The sequence below is a fragment of the Haliotis rufescens genome, unplaced genomic scaffold (genome assembly GCF_023055435.1).
Source record: "Haliotis rufescens isolate VD_foot unplaced genomic scaffold, xgHalRufe1.0.p SCAF_12, whole genome shotgun sequence".
In the NCBI taxonomy this organism is placed as follows: domain Eukaryota; kingdom Metazoa; phylum Mollusca; class Gastropoda; order Lepetellida; family Haliotidae; genus Haliotis; species Haliotis rufescens.
The window spans coordinates 5,555,089-5,581,851 of NW_025963802.1; the positions used below are offsets into that span (position 1 = coordinate 5,555,089).

Here is a 26,763-nt window from a genome sequence, read left to right on the forward strand (position 1 = left end):
TTTCGTAAAAGAACAATCAATTTGGAATATTTTACTATTTTTCACTTTTACTTTTTGAAAATATTACATTTCAAACATGATTATTACACTGTACAACAGTACAGTGCAATTAAGGTACTAGTATATAAATTTGTATTATTCTTTGTTGGACGGTATAATAAGAAATATATATATTTGCATATATTATATCTGATATTACTGAAAACGATTACTTTCTGAATAAATACTGCAAGTGAATTATAACCAGATGATAACGACAAACACATACATAGCAGTGAAAACACATTGACAGAGCACACGGTTCCGCTATCACAGAACTGTCAGTCAGTGTCTGTAACTCTAACAGTTAAAGGCACTCTTCAGTTTGTGAGAAGCTTAGCGAACAATAGCCTTACGGTATCTGATCAACAATGCACCTGCTGCTTGATAGCTCAATCAAAGCTGTCAGCTGATGATTTTCTCACTTCCTCAAATTTCGCGGGTAACTCAGTCTCCCTTCCGGGAGCTTTGTCCAATGAAATTTGCCGTATTGTAGGCTACGCGTATATTATTAACCAATGAGATATTTCAATAAGCAGCTCGGCGCCACTTCCTGTTTGTAACTGTTGTCATTTCCTCGTTTTGATGCTTGTTGTTCAGCGGGGTAAAACCGACAAAATACGAGCTGAGATTAAATATTTATATTGTCACTGCCAGTTAAGATATTTGAATAGGCAAAATGCCCCCGAAGAAAAGGAAAAACGACCAAGACAACACAAAAGATGGTTCTAAAAAGAGGAAATTGCCAGATACTTTGTCTCCAGTGCCTGATGAAAGTTCTCAATTCTTTAAAGGCATCAGTGTATTTATATTACCAGCAAGTATAGAAAAAGCAAGGATGCAAATATTTAGGAACAATGTAGAAAAATATGGGGGTGTCATTGACAAAGAGATGACGACAACGACCAGCTACCTCGTGGTTGATGATAAAATGGAGCCAGAAAGACTATGTAAGCTTCTCAAACTTGAAAAAGCCCCGTCAGCCACTGTTGTCAAAACTTCATGGTTAAGTGGTTGTTTTCGGAGTAAAACGAAAATTGAATCTGAAGATCACAAATTAGATATATCATGTCTTTTTAGGAAAGATGAATCCCCAAACAATTCTGACACAGAAGAAAAAACATACACAAATAAGTCGGAAGAAAAAGGCGAAACTTCGGCAAAACCAGAATATGCAAAAGCAGGAGTTATGTTCAATGCATTTAGGAAAGCGAAGAATGAGGACCAGTTATCAGATGCGGATAGTGACTATGTGGCAAGTGATGGCGAAGAAGAGAGTGATATGGTTGGTCATATTAGCCTGTTTTCAGACAGTGGAGTTACCTCAGCCAGCACCAGCTCCGCTGATACAACACCAAATACGTCTCCCATGAAGCAACTGCCAGTGAGCTGTGTGATATTCTCCAGCACACTACAATTATTGCAATGTTTTACAGTTAGGCAGTTATGGGCACATTTACATTTTATTTGCACTTTGAAAAGGTTTATCTGCATGACATATAGAAGTCATTATACGAGCATATGTGTCATGAGTCTACTGCTTTTATGAAACAAGCATCAGAATTCTTGTATTTCCCTAGCAAGAGTAATACATCAATTCTTACACAAGGTTCTTATAATCAGTATGACACACATGCGAGTGTAATTTCTTTATTACCCATTATCATGATTATTTCAGAATCCTTTTGCGCTCCCCTTTAGAAAAATGCACAGATCACAACCGTTGTCTTAATGAACCACAAGTATTGTTGAATGACGTCAACAATCTTCAGCTATGACATCATTTCTAGTGTGACATCATTCCGACCACTATGTAATGTCACAATAAGATTCAAATGACGTCAACAATGCGCAGACGCAATACATTGCAGCACATGAAGTGATATTTGCACAAGTGCACTTCCATTTTTTATGAACTCAGTTATGTCTAACCCTATGGGTAATAAATCATGCATATTCATCCTTATCATCCCTATCCTTATTATATCCAAATCTTGTCAATGACTTCACATGTATTATCATTATTTTTGGTGTCAGAAAAAGGGTTTGTCAAATTCACTGAGCATCCTACAGTATAAAAATCACCATGATCAAGTAACTTCAGACTCAATAGACAACACCCAGTCATTAGATTATCATGATCAGATGATTATTAATGTTGATAAGTTGTACAACACTGCATTGTATGGATCTTGAAATTAACGCAAGCGTGAATTAAATGCAAAAAGTGCGAGTAGTCTTTGTTCGCATATGTCTCCTAAATGTATTCAAACATTTAGTAATGAGATACATTTTAAATACATATTTTTTTTCATTTAGGAACTGTAAGTGAATTAATTAACTAAATGTGTGGAGAAATATGGTTGGAGTATGGACGAACATTGCTAATATTTGGAGTGTGGAAGTTTTGGAAGTAGAGCACTTGTTTTGAATATATGAGAAGTTTATACAATTTCCAACCAAGTGAATGATGAGCGAATCCTGATATTCGTCACAAGATATAACCTGGAACACTTCTGTAATGCTGACTTCCATATGCCGATGTTTGTTTGGATAGATTTCTATCATTCCACTGGGGATAGGTGGATGGCTAGGGTCAGCAGTCGAATTAATTTGGAGATCATTAATTTAAAGATTTACAGTATCAACAGTGTTAAACAATGTTAAACTATATAGATGTGCTGGCGATTAGGTGCCTCACTCTGGCAGTGTGGGTTCAATCCCGGATGGGACTCAACCCTAAGAAGTACGAGAATCTGTACTTTACTCAGAAAGTGTAAAAATTATCCCAGAATTAACATTTGTTACAATGGTTAAACTACCTTTTATCCTGATTTGAAGTTTTCAAAATCTTATTCTTCAAATGGACGCCTCACTGGTTGTACATTACTGATAAGTGTGTTCATGTGTAACATGACAATGCTATATGTACATGAATGGTGGACATTTGACATAAGGAGGCACGGGTGGCCCAGTCGTCTAAGGCGCCGTGATACGCTGTGCAGAGTTGCATCCCTTGGGCACGCCAGAAACCTATGATTGTGGGTTCGAATCCCGGTTCACCCCGATTATGTTTCTAGGTTTGTCAACACCAGACCCGTGCTCGTGGGTTTCACCGAAGTGGTAAACGTCTGATACCTGCATCACTTCGAGCTTTCCTCCCACATTAAGCTGACACGCCTCGATATAACTGGAATACTGTTAAAAGCAGCGTTAAACCCAACTCATTCACTCACATTTGACATAAACACAATAAAGGACACTAACAATTAACCAACATCAGTTTACATGGTTACGCATGGTAAGATAACAATGATCATGAAACTAAACTTTCTAAGTACTTAGCTACATGACCCTGATAAATGATTACGAGATGGTATGTGATTGAATATTTTTGTTTCAATTCATTTAAATTAACTCAGCATGGCCAACAGCTAAAGATATCACAATTAGCATGATGAGCAGGCAATACTTGCAGTGAAACTGTAGAAACAGAAGAGTTGTACCTGTTGAAGTTGCATCTCCATCATGTACATTAATTACCATGATAATCAGTATAATCATAAAGATTTTGCACATCTGTAGCATCAAGTATTTCATATACACAATTGACTGTGGCAGGTCCATTGATGGGGTGGTGGGTGAGGGGAGCATACATAAAAAATCACTCTGATAGATTTGAACATACACACACGCTGAAGTTATGAGTTTAAAAAATCCTGGATCTACCTCTGAATGATTATTATGGCATCATTATGTAAATCAGTAAAGAAGAACATGATGATTAATGATATAAATGATTTTTTCATATATGTTTCAGGTTGACAAGTGGATTTGTGCTCAGTCATCAAAAAACCCAAAGCCAAATCTGAATAAACATATTACAGACAAATTGGAGGTTTGTAAGTTGAACAACACCATAAGAATTTCCCATTGTACCATGATGATGATAATTAGCATTTGTAATTGACGACCCGTGAACATGTATAGATCCGGGTTAAAATAGATCGTTAAGGGCGACTATTCTTGTCGTAAGTGGTGACCAATGGGATGATCAGGCTTGCTGACTTGGTTGATGCATGACATCATGTTCCAAATGTGTAGATGAATTCTCATGATATCAGTCGCTGGATTGTCTGGTCCAGACTTGATTATTTACAGAACACCATCATATAGCTGGAATATTGCTGAGTGCGATGTTCAGCAACAAACAAACAAGCAAATTGTAATTGACATGTTTCACATCATGTAGATACAATGACAAAAAATTAGATTATGTATCTAGTTTGAACCAAACTATCTAGTTTGTTTTATTGATTTCACCTGTGTGGATCCAGGCCCCAAGAGGGCACAGGTGGCCCAGTCGTCTAAGGCTCCGGAATTCGCCGTGCAGAATTGCAACCCTTGGACATGCCAGAAACCTATGATCATTGGTTGGCTTTCCTCCCGCATTAAGCTGACACACTGTTCAAAGTGGCGTTAAACCGAACTCACTCATTGTTTGATAGACATTTCTCAGAAGTTGACGAATGACAAAGTAGACACAATTGGTTAACAACTTCATTTTTATGGTGACATTTCGATATAGATCCTTATACTGTTGTCAAACATGGCTGAAGAATGTACATGGTACAAAGTATATATGGTAGTTGGAGGATTAACAGTAACAACAATTGCATACATGAGAGAGATTAAGATGAGTAGGTTAAATAATGACAGAAGGATAATACTGTTACAAAATGATGGTCAGAGAACCAATACGTAGTCATTCCGGTAAAATAAAGAAGTTGTTATCCATAAATTGTGCTACTTTGTCCTCTGTCCCAATCAACCAATCACTGGTTTGTCTGGTCCAGACTTGATATATTTTATTTACAGACTGCTGTCATATAGTTGAAATGTAATATATATAAATATATGAATTGTGGTTTTAAACAACAAACAAAACACACACACAATCAGTGGCATAATTTTGTGAATGAACATGAGTTATAGATTGTGTTGAATAATTTGTTAGGAATGTCGGGTTACCATGGTTACATGACCTTGATTAGTTTCGCTTTCTTTCCAGGAAATGGTGAAGAACTATGAGAGCACAAATGACAAGTGGAGAGCATTTGGTTATCAGAAAGCGATACAGGCTTTGAGACGACACCCCAAACAGATCACAACGTGGGAGGTAAGACCAGGGAGCAGTCAGATTATGATCATGATGTACTTACAACCGCGATAATTTGTGGGAGTGTCGTGAGAGGCGACATGGTCAGGCTCGCGGACTTGATTGATACTGTCATCGTTGTAACCCAATGGGGTTGATCGTTCTCTGTCAGTCACTGCAAGATCCAGGTTAGAATAGGTCTTCAGCAACCCATGCTTGCCGCAAGAGGCGACTATGCTTGTCGTAAGAGGCGACTAACGGGATCGGGTGGTCAGGCTCGCTGACTTGGTTGATGCATGTCATGGTATCCCAGTTGTGTGGATCAATTTTCATAATGTCTGTCACTGGATTGTCTGGTCCAGACTTGATCATTTACAGACTGCTATGATATAGCTGGAATATTGCTGAGTGTTGCGTTAAACAACAACAAAAAGTGTAAAAATAAGCATATTTACACTGACCATGGAAATTCCAGCTTACAATTGTACCCAGCATCCTGTGCATGTATTAGTAGGAGACTTTATGGAGAGTGGCTATGACATGGATATGGTTGAAGTTGACTCAATGACGAATAACGTTCCAAACCAGTTCTCAATGCTTCAATTTTGCTGCAAATTTGAACTGAACAAAACTGACCATACCAACAGAATATGTAAATATAGTAAACATTTTGTCTTGTTGTTCATATCACAAAAACAGTAGCTAGAATGTTGAGAGATACAAAAAGGGTTACCATGGTTACAGAAGCTAAACAAGTAGTTTCCAGGGATGATGTTGGTCATTAGTTACTGAGTCACCAGGGCCCACTGCACAAAGCTTTCCTAGAGCTAAGATGATCGTAACTCCCATATTTTAACATAGGCTTACGATAGTCTTAGCACTAAGATTGCTTTGTGCAAGTGGGCCCAGTAGTGCATGGGGGGCAGAAGTAAGGCATGTTCAGTGTGATTGCTAGTCCAGGATATCATACTAGGGAATCTCACACATAGGTATTGATAAAACAATTTACAGAATATAAAAAATGCTTACCATAACAGGGATATATTATTATCGTATTGAGCGCTTATTACAGTGAATACGATATGCCTTTCTTCATAGATACACACAATAGTGATTGACCAAATAAATTAAATATCAAATTTTAATCAGCTTAATATGAGAGGAAAGCCAGAAATGATGCAGGTCTTAGACGTTTACCACTTTGGTGAAACCCATAAGCATGGGTATGGTGCTGACACACCTGGAAACACTATCAGAGCGAACCATGATTTGAACTCACGATCATAGGTTTCTGTCGTGCCCAAGGGACCCTACACTGCAAATTGTGGTGCCTTAGATGACTGGGTCAAGCATGCCCACATGGCCTTATGCATGTGTTATGAAAGATGTATTGACAATCATAGAAAATATGTAAATCAGCTTCAAGCTCAGTCACTTTTTAACCACTGTCATGTGTTTGTGATGATGAGCTGATGTTGGACATGGTGACAGGAGGCGCGGGCGCTGACCGGTGTGGGGGCCAAGCTGGCGGACAAGGTATGGGAGATCGTCGAGAGCGGGGGCCTGCGTAAACTGGAAGAGTTCAAGTCCAACGAGGAGCTGCAGATACTCAACATGTTCACAGACCTGTGGGGCGCCGGACCTCACACAGCCAGGGTCTGGTACCAACAGGTGAACAGTCACATGTCAGCTTTCAACATTTCAGCTTCATTTTTACCAAAAGAAATAAAAATTGCACAGAGCGCAAATATATGCTTGATGGGACCACCTTTTGGGTGTAGATGCCATGGCACTCTGAAAGACCGTGTTTATGAAATATCCACAATACATTAGCTTGACTTTTGTACATCTTTATAGTTTGCATTAGGAACTGTCCATTTATGTTTGTTTTCAAGTGTGCTCATTCTAAGAATTTATGATTTATTTGATGATTATTCAGTTTAAAGGCATATATGGGATCTAAAGCTGAGCAGCAAACATAGGTTCTTAAAAATATAGACAGAATAGGAATATGATGAATCATATTACTCGCATTATTTTAAAATTATTTTTAGATCCATATTATCTTTGTTCCTAAATGCCTCAATTTTGGGTTTGCATTTCTGTGTAGGGTTTTCGAAGCCTGGAGGACTTGCGCACCAAGGCCAACCTGACCCACCAACAGAAGGTGGGGCTCCGTCTCTATGACGACCTGCTGGACCGCATGCCGCGGGAGGAGGCGGGGGAGATAGAGCAAGTGGTAAGTCACCATGTGATCATGCTAACGCCTTTAAACGATTTTTTTATTTATTTTAGTGTCCATATTGTCCCATCATCTCTGAAAATACAACCCCTAGCGTTGTTCTTTTTCTGCCAAATCTTATTACGATCCGATCCTAATGCTTTCTACAACAACACAAACAACTGAGGGCACCCCATTATAGTTCACGTAACTTTGACCGACCAACAAAACATTAGCCATTCAGAAATCAGCTTTCTCGTGCTTTACCAATTTCAAACTGGCGACTTCCATTCCAGATTATGCTTTCAAAATATTTGGAGAAAGTTCTCGCCAAAATTTATTACACCTATAAAATGAGGCCCATGACAAAATGATTTAGTTGTGTTTTGAAAACGGTATAAGTTTGAAAATTATTTAGGGACTGGTCATTTAATATAGGGAGGTTGGGGTTGTCTCATAAACTGATACATGTATGGAAGGTTTGGGCACAAAAAATGTTACATGGGGTGTGGGGTGTGTGTCAAAATATGACCAATCCCTATAATCATAAAACTAATTCCACAGCAACACCCTGCTGTTATAAATGACCAGTCCTTTATGATCATGATGATAATATTTTTTTAATGACTTTATGAAATTGAAACATGTGAAACATTTACTGAGTAAGGAAAGTCTGCCATGAACTACTCAACTTATCCCGGCTTACCAGTATGTGTCATATCGCTACGTCTGACCAGTATGTGTCATATCGCTACCGGCTGACCAGTATGTGTCATATCGCTACCCACTTACCAGTTTGCGTCATATCGCTACCGGCTGACCAGTATGTGTCATATCGCTACCCGCTTACCAGTATGTGTCATATCGATACCCGCTTACAAGTATGTGTCATATCGCTACCTGCTTACCAGTATGTGTCATATAGTACCGGCTTACCAGTATATGTCATATCGCTACCGGCTGACAAGTATGTGTCATATCGCTACTGGCTTACCAGTATGTGTCATATCGCTACCAGCTTACCAGTATGTGTCATATCGCTACCAGCTTACCAGTATGTGTCATATCGCTACCAGCTTACAAGTATGTGTCATATCGCTACCAGCTTACCAGTATGTGTCATATCGCTACCCGCTTACAAGTATGTGTCATATCGCTACCTGCTTACCAGTATGTGTCATTTAGTACCGGCTTACCAGTATATGTCATATCGCTACCGGCTGACAAGTATGTGTCATATCGCTACTGGCTTACCAGTATGTGTCATATCGCTACCAGCTTACCAGTATGTGTCATATCGCTACCAGCTTACCAGTATGTGTCATATCGCTACCGGCTTACCAGTATGTGTCATATCGCTACCATCTATTGTTGAACACGGGAGATCATTCTGTGGAAATACAACTGCTTTGTTGCAATGAATGCAATGTTTTGGTGTAGATACTGACACTGTGATCACGCAGGTGATGTCACTTCATAGCAGTGCTAGTATCAACACATGGTTGATAACTGTGTTGGTATCACGTCACTTGGTTGATAACTGTGTTGGTATCACGTCACTTGGTTGATAACGGTGTTGGTATCACATCACATGCTTGATAACGATCGATGTTAGAATTTATCACCCTTATTCATCAAACCAACTTCAACAAGCCACTTAATAAAGAAATTAGTTGTATAGTTGGTCACAGAATAAACAGTTACCTGAAATGGTAGCCATGGTAACCTCAAGCCGCAGTCAGTTACTGTTTTATACAAAGTTATCACTGTCGCAGGTGAGAAAAGCAGCCGAGTCCATCCAGCCTGGCATCATAGCTCAAGCATGTGGGTCGTACCGACGGGGCAAGGTGACGTGTGGCGACGTGGATATCCTCGTCACCCACCCAGATGGGAAATCACACCAGGGAGTGTACGGGAAACTCATCGCCAAACTCAAGGAGGAAAGTAGGTTACACTTACCCACACATGGCACTACTTTCAGCATGGCACTACTTTCATTTGATTGGTTGACGCCAGATGTCACGAGGGTCATGGAAATCATTTGGGCAAAAGGGTTACTGAAGACGCTGACAGATCGTCATTCATTTCTAGTTAGGCTCGTTAGTAAGAGCAATGTGCAATATGTATTGCAGGATAAGTGTATAAAATAAACATAATCCTAATTATTGTAATTTGATTGGACATTTATTTTGTCGCTTAAACCAGTGTCAAAATGAGGCTAAGGTGACATATGAGTCCAGGGTAATATAGCATTCTTGAATGGGGATATAATGCGCTGGATATTCTATATGACACAATTGATTCATTTCTGCCACTCTATTTGATCCTGTGATGCTGGACACTATTTTCGGTCCCTGGAATAGCCACTTTGCTAATGTAGCCATGTTTGTTGTTTCCATGCAGAGTTCCTCACAGACGACCTTGTGTCAGCAGAGGATAATGGCAACCAGAAGAAATACCTGGGTGTGTGTAGACTCCCTGGGGAGAATAGAAAGGTAGATACACACCAGATGCAGCTGATGTCGCGAGAGATGGGAGAAGTTGCCACTTAATTCTGAGATCGTTATTTTATTAAAGGGACAGTCATTCACCATGAAATCCTGAATACTTGTAATCGTGTAACGCGGCTTGGGATAGGTACATGTAATAACTTTATTCATTGTTTAAAATAAGCATGAAAGTCAAGGGTTTTCGGCATGTCGTAACCCTTTTGTTAAAAGTTGAAAACTTAGTGCTCTCTGATTCAAGTACCACAGCAGCTAACTTTGAGTACCCCAGAGCCCCGTTCTACAAAGCAATCGTGGCGATACGAGTTACGATGTTAAAGTATGGATTGTTACAATAGTCTTAGCGCTAGGATCACTTTGTCGCATGGGACCGTGGACTCTCTATTTTGAAACGCAGTCATTGTTTGCTGAATAGAATAAGCTGTGCGGTAAGTAGTGACGTTTATTACGAATACCCGATTATTACACTGTTTCATCATTTTTCAGACCGCTATCATTTGCAGAAGCCTGAAGTCAGTCATTAAAAACACAACTGTTTAGACAGATCGTTATTTGAACAATGTTGAAGAAAATACAGGAATTTGTTAAGACGGATATGAAGCAGATTAAAGCCTGAAAGACAAGAAATTATTAATGACAACTTCTATATTATTTACTAAGTTTAAAATGTTAATCCAAGAAATTTGTCGATGTTGCAGCATCGACGGCTGGACATCATTGTCGTGCCGTATGACGAGTATGGCTGTGCCCTTGTCTACTTCACTGGCTCCGCCCACTTTAACCGCTCCCTGCGCCATCTGTGTAAGAAGATGCACATGTCCCTCAACGAACACGCCCTTAAGACTGGGGTGGTCCGGAAGGCAAGCATGCGATACAGTTTTTTTCTTCAATAAGTTGGTTAGATTGAAGAAATTATTTGGGTTTTGTTAGTAATGACCCCAGCACAATGTTTTAATCGACATGCATTTTCCTATTTTATCTATAACCCTGTGTGGATTCTGTGTCTTGAGCGTCTGCCCAAAGAGCAGAAGGTCAGTCTTTCGATCCCTGTCTGTGTCAAACCAAAAGATGTTTAAAGATGGTACTTGTTGTTATCCAGCCTGGCACTCGGCATTAATGGGATAAAACAAGGAATGGTCAATTTGGAGTCAGTATACTGTGTCTGAGTTGGGTATTCATTTTGAACTGCAGCATGGTATCTCAGTGGACAAGCAATGTAAAACTGGCTTTAGTCCGGACTAGCACCAGCAAACACAAGTCTCTTTATAAGTGCAATAATCTTGAACGTGACATTAAACCCGATTTCATCTCGCCTGTTGTAAGCAGCGACTGGAAATCTGGTTGTCAGGCTCTGAGACTTGGCAATAGTCATGATAGCGTTTTAACTATCACAATACTATTGATGATCATCCTACTTGACAGTCACGTCACGATTCCGTGCTTCGTGTCATGTATTTTTGTTCCACCCTATTTTTTAGATACAGATCGAGACAAAGTGTTACAGTGCAAGGTAGAATACAAATTAGTCATCACATGACGTCATGATTTATATTTGTCCTACTCTCTTGCATCATCACAAGATGACCCGTGAAGATTTGGGGTAGAATAGGTCTTCAGCAACCCATGCTTGTCGTAAAAGGCGGGTGGTCAGGCTCGCTGGCTTGGTTTGATGCATGTCATCATATTCCAATTGCATGGATCGATGCCCATGATGATGTCAATCACTGGATTGTCTGGTCCAGACTCGATTATTTACAGACCTCGTCATATCGCTGGAATATTGCTGAGTGTGGCGTTAAACAAAAACAAACAATCATGTAAAAGTATAGTTTTTATTCTTCACATTACATAGTTTATGACACAATATTTAATGAAAACAACTTTTCTAGGGAGGGGAGAAGATCTGTGAGGGCACAACAATCCCTACCCCCACGGAGGAGTCTGTGTTCAAGGTCCTGGGGGTGCCTGTCCGACCCCCAGAAGAGAGAGACCACTAGCACACCCTGACACATCTTGCAGTGTATCAGTTACAGCACTGAAACTGGATATAGGCAGGGTTTGTATTGAAAGAAGCTGTTGTATTCTGTCTGCATGCAAGAATTGAAAAGAATTTCATTGAACATATTTGTGAATAATGTATAATAAATAAGTGCAATGTAATGAATTTGATCATTTGATTACTGGTAGCCATCTTAATAATAAGGATACCTCATGTCCAGAAATTATGAAGTAGGTTGTGTGACCTTGGACCTCACTGAACGTATATCCACTGGATATTGCACACAAGTTTTCGGACACAATGGAGATTTATGGTCCACCGAGGTTTGTGATTGTGAATGGCTGTATTTTAAAAATGATTTATTAAAAAACAAAATATTGGAAAGGTTTTATTGAAAATTTTATCACCCTTGCAAAAATGGTTGTTTAGAATATTTCTACATATGCTAACTTATAACTGTATTTATGAAAACAATGTATTGATAAGAAGATGGTCATGTATAATTACCGAAAATCTCTTGAAAAGATATATTTGTTTTATATATTTTTTCATTTTAATGGATAATATACTGTAGTGTATAATTTTGAATCGCAAAATTCATTTATTTATTTTTTCAACAGTTTAAATGAATGTAAAACTGGAAAACATTTATAATAAAAAAATGAAAAAAGCCTTCACTTGTAAAATAGCTATTGCATTATTTGTCATTTAAATGTCGACCTGTATGTATTTTGTAATTTATTTTCAATTCATTTCTATTATGATTTTCTGTGTTTGAACTATAGAGGTGTATACAAACTCAGTGATTTAGTTTTGTCATGCTTTCTTGCATAGTCATTGGTATATGTTTTTGAATTGTTAATATATTTAGTATGATAATTATAAATATGACACATAAACTAGTCCGATAACTTACAGGGTGGACACAAACTTGATGGGTAATAGGAACTATCATACATTTGGAACTTCACAATCCTACTACATGCACGTTTATATGTGTTTTGTAGGAAATACGGTTATGATCAAGATCATGATTTTGTAGAACAGCTGTAAGGGCTGACCTGATTAGAAAATGTGTGATAATTTTAACATTTTCAGTTACCTGTATATGTTTTTTAGCTTCACGTAATGTGATATGTTTTACTTCAAGCTGTTGTCAAGATAGGAGTTGATTGACAGGAACCTAAATGAAATTTATATTAGTCCTTTTCTTTAAAACATTATATTTCAAAGTATCCTGTGATGTTTGTAATTTTGAGAGCATGAGAAACACTTCTGTGGTTCAAGGCAGCAAATCATGTTTGCGCATTATTTCTGGTAACCATGGTAACCTCACAGACTCATTATTATTTCAGTTGTGACCCTGATTTTTTATATGTAATGAGTTGTCCAGATAGCTCATAAAAACTGTGTTTTGTGGATTTGTGTTTATTTGGAATGACCCATCTTAGTGAGGCAAGAGGAATTATGGAGTTATATTTTGGCTGGACTAACAAGTCTGTGCATAGTCCCTTGAAAATCGCGTAACGAAATCAACATCCAGTTTGTAAACTGCAGTGCAGATTTCGGTCGACTGCAGGATTTGCAAAGCATGTCTACCGTCAACTTAGAATCAACAGATACTTTCCAAATCTTTTCATGTTTTTGATTAAGGTTCTCATGTGGTTTAATGCATTACGCTAAGTAAGGCCCGTTTTCAATCTTATTAAAATCAGATCTTAGTTCTTGCTACCACTAAACAAAGATCTGAAGACATCCCATTAAGGGTCACATCAGAACGACCTTTCATCCGACCAATCAGTGCATCGCTTACCTGATTTATGAAAGTGACAGTCGGAATGTGATTTCTAATCATGCAATCTCGAAAACTTTAACATGGGGTATTCCGAACGATAGTTACGGGTTTAACGACTGAATCCTTACAATCTAGACCATCTATTAGTCATTCCAGAATGTTTTTTTGTTCAGGTTTCAAATTTGTAATGGAGAATTTGCCAAAATATGCTTCGAAGCGTAGTCGCCAATTTGAAATTTGTGCCGTAAAGCACGAGAAAGCTGCCTTCTGATTGGTCAGAACTGGTTTAGCGGTAGCGAGAACTAAGATTTGATTTTAATGAGATCTGGCCCGTTTTATTATGTTCCTTTGTGTCCATACTGTTACAGAAGCCTAAAATTGCATAATAATGATTACTCCCCAAGCCTGCCTGTTTACAGTTTACTGTCTTTGACCTCCCACTTCCTGTCTTCGTGATGACACCCAACATGATTTGGCTCTGAATAAGAACTGATCATTGTTCAATCTATTAATAATGTCATAGCATTAGTGTAACCACAGTTTGTCATGACATTCACCTACAGATATTTCATTGATGGTTTCTCCACAATAGTTTACTGTTGACTATATTCAGTATGTTTTAAATGATTTTTTCATTCATTCAGTAATATATACTACTCAAAATAAGTTGAAGAACACCCAATTCTTTCATGTTGCTATATTTAGAACTTACACCGAAAGGTCACTCCTAACTGTGATAAAAAAGTTGTTCATCCATATATCTTATCATTACTTAGTACTCCGGGGGGCACGGGTGGCCCAGTCGTCTAAGGCGCCGCGATTCGCTGTGCAGAGTTGCGTCCCCTGGACACGCCAGAAACCTATGATTGTGGGTTCGAATCCCGGTTCACCCCGATTATGTTTCTAGATTTGTCAGCACCATACCCGTGCTTGTGGGTTTCACCGAAGTGGTAAACGTCTGAGACCTGCATCACTTCGGGCTTTCCTCCCACATTAAGCTGACACGCTGTGATATAATTGGAATAATGTTAAAAGCGGCGTTAAACCCAACTCACTCACTCACTCACTTAGTACTCCAACTTCTAAATGCCTCTCAAAGAAGTTGCTATTGTTAATTAGTCATGGCATAACAGATTAACTATAGTAATGTGAAAGAATCAGGTGTTCCTTAACTTATTTTGAATAGTACATATTCATGAAAGTTTAAATATGACCACGAATACACATATTGTTATCATGCGTGTCCATATCATATAAATATGCTAAGGTATATATTTATAGCTCACCTGGCCTGGCAGTTTGAGACCTACAATTGTGCACATAAACATTTCAAAATGCCATCAGACAATGATTGAAAGCACCTTCCTGTAAATGTAAGCTGTGGTGATGCAGCTCTTTCCATCAGAGGTGGTTATTGTGATTTGAAACCCCTGATCAATCAGAATCGGGTATTTTCCAAATTCATGGTAGAATATTGAGTCCACCTAACTTGATTCAAATATATTCTCAGGATTCTGTGCAATGTTGACAGTGATTTTACTTATTGATACATTTATTGTGAGCACTGTGTATAGTGTTTCCCCATCAACAACTTAATGCATTCATACTCATTGTATATACCATAAATTTATTTTGTTATGTTATATCACCTTTTCTCATTGTTTTAAGTATGTATCTAGTACCATAAACTATTTTATCAACGCAACCAAAATATGTTGTTGTTTTTTGCTCTTCTTGATATTGTCAGAAAATGATTGTATGCTTTATCTGTATTTGTTCATTTATTGTCCGATGCGGTTATGTATTCATTAACTCAAAATAAGGTCATTTTAACATGCTACATACACTTACAGGCAAGACATTGACACAGTAGTAGTATTTTAATCAGAAGTGTTCCGCTACTCATCCCTACAGTTCAGGAGACAAGCAGGTAATGCAGATGACTGATGAAAGGTTACTTAGTGATGAAAGATTCTGTGATAGTGAGGGGTAGATTGTTCCAAATAGGGTAGCGACCAAAGTCAGTAACTGATCATAACCCCCTCCCAATGGTAGAACAAATGAGACCATACTTTTCTGTTAGTAAACTCTTTGATTGTAAAATTGAAGAATCCTGGTTATTTTATTTAGTAGCACTGGTATTATACAGTCATTCTTTGAACCCACCATTAGGAGTTGAGAAAAAGAATCATAGTGTTGAAAAATGGCCTGACATTGCTGCAATGCTCTTCACTTCTATAGTTGAGTAAAAAATTGATAGTCTCATAGAAAACTTCATTTCATGATTAAAGGGAAATAACTCTTTGAAGCCTAAGTGTTGATGATTCTGTGATTGGAAGAATGTTTCCGGCACTTAAGTATAGAGGCTTCGCTCTTGGATGTTTAACCTTTGTGAAACCCACGACCACGCATTAAGTCAAAACAAACCAAGCATCATAATCGGACTGAATCTAATTGAATTTAAACCCATGCGCATAGGATCCTGGTACGGCTAAGGGACAGCAACCAAACGAACAGACAATAATATAATATTTTTTAATGGTATCGGGGACACAGGTGACCAATTCGTCTAAGGCGCCGCTATTTACTCTGTCTAGTTGCGTTCCATAGGAGTACGAGACAGCGCTCGTCAGTTCGAATGCCAGATACGCCAGGAGTGTGGAAGCGTTTTTTGTCAGCACCCGTGCTTGCTTTTGGGTTTCATGGAATCTGCAAACGTCTTACACCTTAGACCCATCATGTGGGCTTTCCTCGAAATGAAACTGACAGGCTGTGCTTGAGCTGAAATACTATACAAATGGCGATAAATCACTCACCCGATCACTCTTCACGGTACCATGAACAGATCGTTCATAATCCAGTTACTGCTCGACTGTGATAGGGAGTACGGCCGGTCTGTTTTCCCCAATATCCTTATTGTTTGCCTATCCATGATCCTGTTATAGGTTCAGGATTTATGATCCTGTCGGCCACGGGTGGCCCAGTCCTCTAAGGCGCCACAATTCGCTGTGCAGAGTTGCGTCCCTTGGTTCGAATCCCGGTTCGCCCCGATCATGTCTCTAGGTTAGTCAGCACCAAACCCGTGCTCATGGGTTTCAGTTTAGTTTCACTAAAGTGGTAAACGTCTGAGACCAGCATCGCTTAGGGCTTTCCTCCCACATTAAGCTGACACGCAATGACATAACTGGAATATTGTTCAAAGCGGCGTTAAACCCAACCCACTCACTCCAATCGGGCGGTAAATATGACAAATTGTTAGCTGCATTGGTAAACAAATCTTATGCTAAGATGTAAAATGGCATGTATTTGTAGCCCAAACGTTCATTCGACAACTTATAACATACAAATACGTATTAATAGTGCATTATGATATAAGGTTAGGTGATGAGGTGAACTGGAGTTTTAACGTGGCGTCCAAGATTATTGCACTTTTATATCGACGTGCATGTATGTCTAATGCTTTGGTAGTGCTTGCACTCTGAGATACCACGCCGCAGTTTAACATGGATACCCCACTCAGACACAGTATACTGACTCCTAACTGACCAGTCTTTGGCATCTTTTGGTATGAGGCGGCCGGGGATCGAACCCAGCTTCTTCCGCTCTCCGGGTGGACGCTCTACCACTAGACCACGGAGGCAGTCGCATTGTGATATAAATAAGACGAGTTATGAAAATAAAATACGTTGCTTAGATATCAAACAGGTCACATTTATTTACAACATGGTCTATACAAGGTTGATTTGTAAGTCTTGAATCATTTAAAAATTACATATTCTTCAACTTAACTCCCGTCTACGTTGATACACTTTTGCCAACGATGTTGGAAGGATTATATCATAGTTTCGAAGAGGCATTTCTCTTGGTTGTCCACAAAATCCCAACAGCTGCCATGGCGTCATCGTTCGAGTCTTTAAGAAGAGCGAGGCTGGATATTTCGAAAGACCATTAGGCCGTTGATCAGGAGTGAGTGAGTGAGTATGATTTTACGCCGCTTTTAGCGATATTCCAGCAATATGACGGCGGGGGACACCAGAAATGGGCTTCACACATTGTACCATTGGGATGACGTAGTTGGAACAGTCGAATGTAGCGATCCTGTGCAGGGGTGGTAACTCTTGGTCGGCGGGTTCTCGGACGGTCTGCAGTGGAATTGAACTGGGTGCATCGGTCTCAAAGGCGGCAAATGGTGCTGTGGTGTAAGTTGAAATTGCGTGCAACAGAAGACTGCGATTCCCCTCTTTGCATACGTCCTATGGCGATGTCCCGATCGGCAGCGCTGAGTCTCAGCATTTCGGAACTTGAAAAATGTTGACAATTGAATGACAAATTATTGGCTTATGCTTGCCTTTTTATAGCCACTACCACGAGTTACGAATGCCATAACTTGCACGTGCATGTTGCTTTACTGTTTTCCTCCATGACATTTTTGAACAAGTGTGAAAACAATGCCGTTTAAGACATTGCAAATCGACAATGGCTGCGTTTTGACGCACCGTTTGTCGAATATCGGGCCACCAACATTTTCCAATAACTTATATCCAATTTATATACCGGATTTTTTGTGAAGTAAGGTTCAGTGAGGTACACACTACATGTGCGTTTCTTTTTTTTAATAGTTTATTTTATGTATTCTATCCACACTCTATCCCAACCTCACCCATGCAGATCAGTCATCTCCTATTAAAAATTTAGACTAGTAATCTTGGAAACACGTGCGCATAATCCCGGAATGGGTAAATCGTAATATCCCTTCCTGTAAATTGATCATAGTTGGAATCGTCTGGAAAATGGTGTTTCCGGTCTAAACAGGTGTTGTTCCTTGTACCGTCATTTTAAAAAAGTTCATGTATGTAGATTAGGGAAATATCCACTTGAAACAATTTTGTCAAAATACCTGATATTTTTCCAAAAACAGAAATATTTAATTGGTTATTTTAAACTGAGTCAACATGTTCTCTAATTTTATTATGTCATGCAAAATAAACAAATAAACCTCCATACCAATGAATGTTTATATACAGGACAAGTTATATAAACATATGTAACTTGTAAGGTGAAGTACGTAATTGATATTGAAACGTGTCCATAACATTTCTGTAAGTATTCATTTCTATAAGGGGAACTGTCAATACTTGTGTCATTCATTAAGTTATTGTTTGATTGTTATTAGAACAAGTGACAAATGTGGCCCAGTTGTCTAAGGCGCCGAAATTAGCCGTGCAGAGTTGCACCCCTTGGGCACGCTAGAAACCAAAGATTGTGGGTTCGAATCCCGGTTCGCCCTGATATGTTTCTCGGTATGTCAGCACCATACCCGTGTTCGTGGGTTTCACCAAAGTGGTAAACGTCTGAGATCTGCACCACAGCGGGGTTTTTCCCACATTAAGATGACACGCCGTGATATTACTGGAGAACTGTTCAAATCGGCGTTAAATCCATCTCACTCACTCACTCACTCTAACGACATCTGCCTCACAAGAGGTTTACTTATTGAATTTAGCAGACATTGAGAAGAGTCACAGGAAAGTAGTTCCTCCTTGTGTTGTGCGATTTGTGAAGCATTTCCTCTTGATATATAAACTGTTTTTCTCTATGCTCACAAAAATAAACTATTTTATACTGAAATTATGTTTTATGGTTTCTGACAACAATCTACTCTGCCTGTTTCTTTCAACAAGTTTCTGTAAGGGATAACGCCGAAGTTTTACTATCCAGGTCACTGCTGCCCGAAGGTTTCGCTATCAAGCAAAACTGAGGAGTTTATTAATTTTTATTTAATATTATGTTTAGAAGTGCGTTACGACATTCTAATGAACCGCTCGTTAAATGTATCTGGCTAGAAACTATATATGCTAATCATGGCACCTTCTAATGAACCATCTATCTTCAACCAGTTCTGTGGTCTTAGGGTTAAGAGTGCCCAACTACTGATCGGGAGGCTGTGGGTTCGATTCCCGTCGTCCACAATGAACAAGATGCAATTCAAGTCTTTGATTTTAGAACAGTAGACGTTCGAAACACAAGTCCAAGTTTCATCTCCCACTCAACTCATCAGGTCTTACTAGGAAAAGGTAAATCCTAAGATGTTAATACTAAAACAATTTTTTTTAATAACTTCCATAACAATGGTTTATATATATACAGGCTGGCCGATGCTCACTAAGGGAGTAGTTGGCGAGGACACGACTTGGATAATCTGTTTGGAGGTTAGAAATTTCCCGTAACAGCTCTCAAATATATTCAGAGAAAATAAATGACCAAAAAACATGACACTTTTTATTGTCCGAAAAAGGATTTTATATTACAAGCCAAAACCTATTTTGAGTAAACTCCATCATTCTCTTTAGGCATTTAACATGTCAACATGTCTAACTGTTCTAAGCAAATAAATACTCATTTCTGAAATATGATCACCGAAATAAGATGGTTTGTGTTGGTTTCAGCTTCCCTTGTCCTATTAACTGGACGTGTGTGTGAGTAGTGGACGACGTAGTTCGACCCGTGAAGATCCGGGGTAGAATAGGTCTTCAGCAACCCGTTCTTGCCGTAAAAGGCGACTATGCTTGTCGTAATAGGCGACTAACGGGATCGGGTGGTCAGGTTTGCTGACTTGGTTGATGCATGTCATCGTATTCCAATTGCGTGGATCCATGCTCATGATGTCAGGATTGTCTGGTCCAGAACATGGTAGAACATCCATAGGTATTACAATTGTTCCTGCTCGTGAATGAGAATGGTTGTAAATTAGAAAAGACAATTGACGAGAATATTTCCGACAGGAAATGTGAAAATATAAATCAATTATATTAAAGAATGATATATACTTGGGCTATGAGACTACTCGGTAAATACTTTTCATGTTGAAAACGTACAAGAAAAGCAGCTTCATTTTCGTGTGAACATGCCCTTTAAATATTGCTCAATCTAAACAATGACCATAAACGTACAACATTGCTCTAGCATGTTTAAACATAACCGTAACCCTGGCAACAGCGAGGGATGACAAGGAAGAAGATCGGGTTTCACAACTTGTATCCTTAACATCTAAAAGAAAACTTAGCTCTCTCCAATATTGACTAAAGACACACAATACACCGTGTGTCTTCATGCGTCATATATCTCCTGTGTTGCACTGATTAGTCTGGTGTCTCCTGCAGTCCGATCTAATCGATATTACTCTCAAAATGAAGAGTATAGATACCTTTTGTTAGAAGTTAGAGTGAGTGAGTATGGTTTTATGCCGCTTTTAGCAATATTCCAGCAATATCACGGCGGGTGACACCAGGAATGGGCTTCACACATTGTACCCATTTCGGGAATATTCCAGCTATATGACGGCGGTCTGTAAATAATCGAGTCTGGACCAGACAATCCAGTAGTTTTCATCATGAGCATCGATCTACGCAATTGGGATACGACATGCATCAACCAAGTCAACGAACCTGACCACCCGATCCCATTAGTCGCCTCTTACGACAAGCATAGTACCCTCTTACGGCAAGAATGGGTTGCTGAAGACCTATTCTCTACCCGGACCTTCACGCGAATGAAACATGATGAAGACATGGTAATATTCATATTTCCTTGCAATACTCGGTTTCAGGTGTTTTCAGTGGGTTTTGGACTTGTTCCGAAACCGTGGCCTCCGTGTTCGAACGAAGACAAAAAAAACCCAAAAAACATAATTTAAATTTTTTTTTAATGATTTCCGAAAGAAATTAGTTTTTGTAGGTCGGGTGAATTATAAAAGAAAAAGAAAATCCAGACTGTATTTCGGCTTTACTGAAATATGTTTGTCGACAATGGGAATACGTTAACAGATTCAACGGGAAGAAACGAATTTTGAGTATATTTTTGGGATTGGTCATTTAATTTGAATTTTCCACCCAGTGGAATCTGTTTCGGCGGATAATCGAGGATGGTTATTCTCTGGCGTTATATTTTATATTGTGTATATATACAGACACGTTCATGTTATCATAACCTATTACTTTTGTTACAGTAAATTTGTATTTGTTTGTTAATGTGTTTTTATTCGAGTTGGTGTTGTGCATATTTGTTTTCGCTGAGTAGATAACACAAGTGTTCCCCTGTATATGGCATGCCAGCTTAACTCTATTCTGCTTTTATTGATGCGCTGATATATGACATATTTTGTTTGTTTGTTTTTTGTGGCCCTCGTCAACTCTATGATCCGGCTATATGAGACGTAAATAATCGAGTCTTGACCAGACAATCCAGTGATTGATATCATGAGTTTTGATCCCCACAATTTGGATACGATAACATGCATAAACAAAGTCAGCGAGCCTAACCCCCCACCCTATAAGAAATGAAATGACCCTACCCTAATGCAGTGCATATGTATCGACTGATGGCATTAACAAGAATCGTTCGACAACATTATAAAGACGCATGAGATCACATGGACAGGAGGTGACATTTGAATCAGGCCCCAAAACATGACATCTTATCCGGTTCTTAAAAGTATAGGTTTTTTTATTACTTCCGTACCGCATGCCCCGTTCAGCGTTTGATGCGCTGGTAAATTACCTGTCTGGACCCGTCGCGTGTTCTGTAACATGATCTGACTGAATAACACGATATTGATCGGCAATTAAGGTAGGAAGTAGTATGTTTACAGGTTTCAAAATAATTTGATGTTTGTTTCAAATTCTGCCCACGTTGCAATTACTAGTATTCGCACACTATCAAACATGTGCAGGGAAGAGCCTCGTTTTGGAGCTGAAATTTATCCTGGCGTTTATTTGGAGTGACATATCTGGAGCAGCGAGAGTCGCATTGCGGGCAGAATCTCACCCTGCCTCAGACGTATGTGTCGCCATCTCCGTCAGCATTCCTTGCAAAATTGCATGAGGACGCTGCTTATGGTACGATCATTGAGACTGCCAACACCGTGTTTGTACGCGAGTTTCGGGGTTCATTTTGAGGTATTCGGGGATCAGCAGTGTGGTATGCGGACGCAAATAAAATTGTACTTGGTATGCAGATTCAACATTTTAAAACAATAATGGTGTATATATTACCCCTTTTCTCAATGCTTTTGAGATTTGTGTTTTATAACAGTAGTGTTTGGGGATTCAGGGTGAGTAAATGAGGCCCTGAGTGAAACATAAGATGGTATTCAGGATTCAGAGGAGCTGGGGATGGGCACCTGGTTTCATCATTGTTAGGCTGACTGAATCGGACCTCGTCTCATATCAGAGCATCGATACACGCTGCACTATAGCCAGTGTATAGTATAGGTTGCAGACGTATTGTTGTGTGTTTTTCTTGGTAAAATACATAAGTAATACTTATATTTTAAAAAAGTTATTACTTCTATATGTTTTAGGTAAAATCCTACTCGTCTAAAATGTCTGGGGTTGTGTGGGTGGTAGTTTATGCTGGGTGGGTGTTCCGTGGATGGTAGTTTAAAACGGGTGGGTGTTCCGTTGGTAGGTGGGTGGTAGTTTAAAACGGGTGGGTGTTCCGTTAGTAGGCGGGTGGTACTTGAAAATGGGTGGGTGTTCCGTGGATGGTAGTTTAAAACGGGTGGGTGTTCCGCTAGTAGGTGGGTGATAGTTTACTGGTTGGGTATTCCGTTTGATGGTAGTTTAAAACGGTTGGGTGTTCCGTTGGTAGGTGTGTGGTAGTTTAGCCTGGTTGGGTGTTTCGTTTGATGGTAGTTTAAAACGGTTGGGTGTTCCGTTGGTAGGTGTGAGGTAGTTTAGACTGGTTGGCTGTTCCGTTTGATGGTAGTTTAAGACGGGTGGGTGTTCCGTTGGTAGGTGTGTGTTTAGACTGGTTGGGTGTTCCGTTTGCTGTGAACACATGTCTTGAAGTCATCTGAATACTTGTCTTGTAGCCTTGTGAATACTTGTCTTGTAGCCTTGTGAATACTTGTCTTGAAGTCATGTGAATACTTGCCTTGAAGTCATGTGAATACTTGCCTTCAAGTCATGTGAACACTTGTCTTGTAGTCTTGTGAACACTTGTCTTGAAGTCATCTGAATACTTGTCTTGTAGCCTTGTGAACACTTGTCTTGAAGTCATGTGAATACTTGCCTTGAAGTAATGTGAACACTTGTCTTGTAGTCTTGTGAACACTTGCCTTGAAGTCATGTGAACACTTGTCTTGTAATCTTGTGAACACATGTCTTGAAGTCATCTGAATACTTGTCTTATAGCCTTGTGAATACTTGTCTTGTAGCCTTGTGAATACTTGTCTTGTAGTCTTGTGAATACTTCTTTTGAAGTCATGTGAATACCTGCCTTGAAGTCAACAAGGTGGATGCACATATATACAGGTGAATTAGTGATTTATTGTCTCGGGTTTGATCCTGAATCTTTACTTCTCTGCAAAGCTGCCGGGGACATTTTCCTGTTGGTTCGAATGTTTCTACCTGTCCTGTTCATGGTCCTTTGTCTGTCAGAAGCAAACCCATCTCGTGGGTTTCCTGGGACCGGTATCATCTGAGAAACCCATAGCCTCCGCACAACCCCACTCTGTCGCATTACGCTGACACGCCGTAACGTAACCTTTATCTGTTCAAATCAGTAAATGTATCGAAATCCATCTCTTATGTCAGAGTTACCCAACCTGTATATATATTTTCTATTAATTTGTACAAGGCCGACCTCTCTTCCATTACAGAGATCTATACGATCCCAAAGTGTCTATCACACAACTGGGGCCATCACAACAAATAACATCAACTCACCGGAACATGTACTTGATCGACCCGTGAAGATCCGGGAAGAGAATAGGTCTTCAGCAACCCATGCTTTCCGTAAAAGGCGACTAAGCGTGTCGTAAGAGGCGGCTAACGGGATCGGGTGGTCAGGCTCGCTGACTTGGTTGATATGTGTCATCATATCCCAATTGTGTAGATCGATGTTCGTGATACCAATCACTGGATTGTCTGGTCCAGACTCGATTATTTACAGACCGCCGTCATATAGCTGGAATATTGCTGAGTGCGGCGTTCAACAACAAATGTACTTAATCCGTGCGCTGATATGTGATGCCACAGGTAACGTACTGATGTCAGTTATTAGATTACTTGCAACAACTGTATCGTGTGCACTGTGATTATTTGTTTGACGAACAAGGAGCTTTCCTTTAAATGAAGCACTCAGTCTTTTTCCAAAGGGTGTGGTGTTGGGAGGGAGGACAGATGGAAGCTTGGGCCGAACAGAGTATTGACTGAGGAAGAGAGAATGAGAGTGAGTGAGTGAATGACAGCATGATAGATAGATCCTTTATCGATACTTCAGCACAGCCGACAGGCTATAACCAGGCATGAACGAAAACTTCGAACCATCAGTTGACAAGGCTCTTGAACTCGCTGTCCACCTCTTAACAGAGGCAAAGAAAGGAGCATCACCCCCTTAAGTGGACACCATGTCCTGCATGGATGACTGGTGAATGAGTGAGTTGGGTTTAACGCAGCTTTTAAGAGTATCACGACCGCCTCTGTGGTCTAGTGGTAGAGCGTCCGTCCGGAGAGCGGAAGGTCTGGGGTTCGATCCCCGGCCGCGTCATACCAAAAGACGTTAAAACGATGGTACTTGTTGTTAGTCTGTCTGGCGCTCGGCATTAAGTGGCTAAAACAAGGACTGGTCGGCACGGAGTCAGTATACTGTGTCTGAGTGGGCTATTCATGTTAAACTGCGGCATGGTATCTCAGAGAGCTAGCACTATAAATCGGCATCAGTCCGGACTAGTACAAGCAGCCACACAAACACACACACGTACATGCACGTCGCTATATAAGTGCAATAATCTTGGACGCGACGTTAAACCCCATTTCACCTCACCCTACCTTTAACAGTATTACAGTTATATCGCGGCATGTCAGCTTAATGTGGGAGGAAAGCTCGAAGTGATGCAGGTCTCAGACGTTTACCACTTCGGTGAAACCAACGAGCACGGGTATGGTGCTGACAAATCTAGAAACATAATCGGGGCGAACCGGGATTCGAACCCAAAATCATAGGTTTCTGGCGTGCCCAAGGGACGCAACTCTGCACAGCGAATATCGCGGCGACTGGGCCACCCGTGCCCCCGGATGACTGGTGAAGTCAGCACTGCCAAATAGAGATTACGGGATGACTGCGCGGAAGCTAAGTTTGACCAATTTCCGAAAATACGACGCCTGGCTGCGTCCAAGTTTCAACTGCAATTTGTAGGTATTGAAAATGTTGTCCTTAATACATGCAAACTGTTAACGGTGTAATATAGATCCTTCGTTGTTAGGCTCAGAACTTGCAATTCAGGCTACACGCGTATGTACTCTCCGAGCTCGCCTCTAAAGTTCGTAGACATATTGATGCAATAAATTTACCGGCAGTGATTTGTTTGTATATTTTGATGTCTAAAACCATCCTGACACAACATCCCTCATTAAGTGCGTAATACTATGAGCGTCTATGTTGTACCTTATGCAGAGTCCACCGGGGACAAGGTTTATTGAAGGACACAATAGCAATGACGAGACCTGCGTTGTCAGATAGACAGGCAGACAGACTGACAGACAGACAGTTTATTAGTACACTTGTCCCATCAGCCAGAGGTACAACATGTTTACAGTGATGATGAAACGCGCAGTTGCAGCACAACCTTGACATTGAACAATTACTGTACGAGAACGTGTTTACAGCGACCTATAGTTTGTGTATCAACGTCTTACCCTCTAGAGAGATATATGGCAAAACAGAACAGATAACAGATCCACATCATCGGTTTGAAGTATAACGTTTTTTTAATTTTTTGCTCGAGATGGTTTATTCAGATAGTATTGAGGCATATATTCATCACTCAGACTAGAATACATTTAGGACATAATACACGATATTTAAGTCTTTGCTTTGCATTTTGAAGTTGGAAAAGCGTGCAACTTTTATGGGTAGCAACTTCTTGCCCCTTCATCAGATGAGTGAGTGAGTTGGGTTTAACGCCGCTTTTAACAGTATTCCAGTTATATCTCGGCGGGTCAGCTTAATGTGGGAGGAAAGCCCGAAGTGATGCAGGTGTCA

General features: G+C 39.9%; 2 protein-coding genes across 4 annotated transcripts in view; one reads left to right on the forward strand and one right to left on the reverse strand.

The window, feature by feature from the left end:
* LOC124141262 (Fanconi anemia group I protein-like) overlaps positions 1-501 on the reverse strand; it is a 48,384-nt gene extending 47,883 nt beyond the window's left edge. For 2 of the 3 annotated variants that reach the window (XM_048393294.1, XM_048393292.1), the window contains exon 1: positions 417-495. The gene's annotated coding sequence lies outside the window, so the exon portion shown is untranslated. Of the gene's footprint in view, positions 1-395 lie in introns of all 3 variants that reach the window. The other variant, XM_048393293.1, reaches the window with a different exon arrangement.
* Positions 502-597: 96 nt separating this feature from the next.
* Positions 598-13,745, forward strand: LOC124141261 (DNA polymerase lambda-like). Its single transcript, XM_046509229.2, has 9 exons — positions 598-1,423; positions 3,860-3,937; positions 5,111-5,218; positions 6,689-6,868; positions 7,308-7,436; positions 9,194-9,362; positions 9,822-9,913; positions 10,624-10,785; positions 11,815-13,745. Exons 1-9 carry the CDS (start codon positions 719-721, stop codon positions 11,920-11,922), a joined length of 1,731 nt encoding a protein of 576 aa, XP_046365185.2. The 5' UTR covers positions 598-718; the 3' UTR covers positions 11,923-13,745.
* Positions 13,746-26,763: the final 13,018 nt, after the last annotated feature.

Bases quoted from the DNA above. Each gene is read 5' to 3' on its own strand.
- LOC124141261 (XM_046509229.2), top strand. From the start codon at position 719: ATGCCCCCGAAGAAAAGGAAAAACGACCAAGACAACACAAAAGATGGT. The intron at 9,363-9,821 runs GTAGGTTACACT...GTTTCCATGCAG, and splicing joins CGCCAAACTCAAGGAGGAAA to AGTTCCTCACAGACGACCTT. The intron at 10,786-11,814 runs GCAAGCATGCGA...CAACTTTTCTAG, and splicing joins AGACTGGGGTGGTCCGGAAG to GGAGGGGAGAAGATCTGTGA.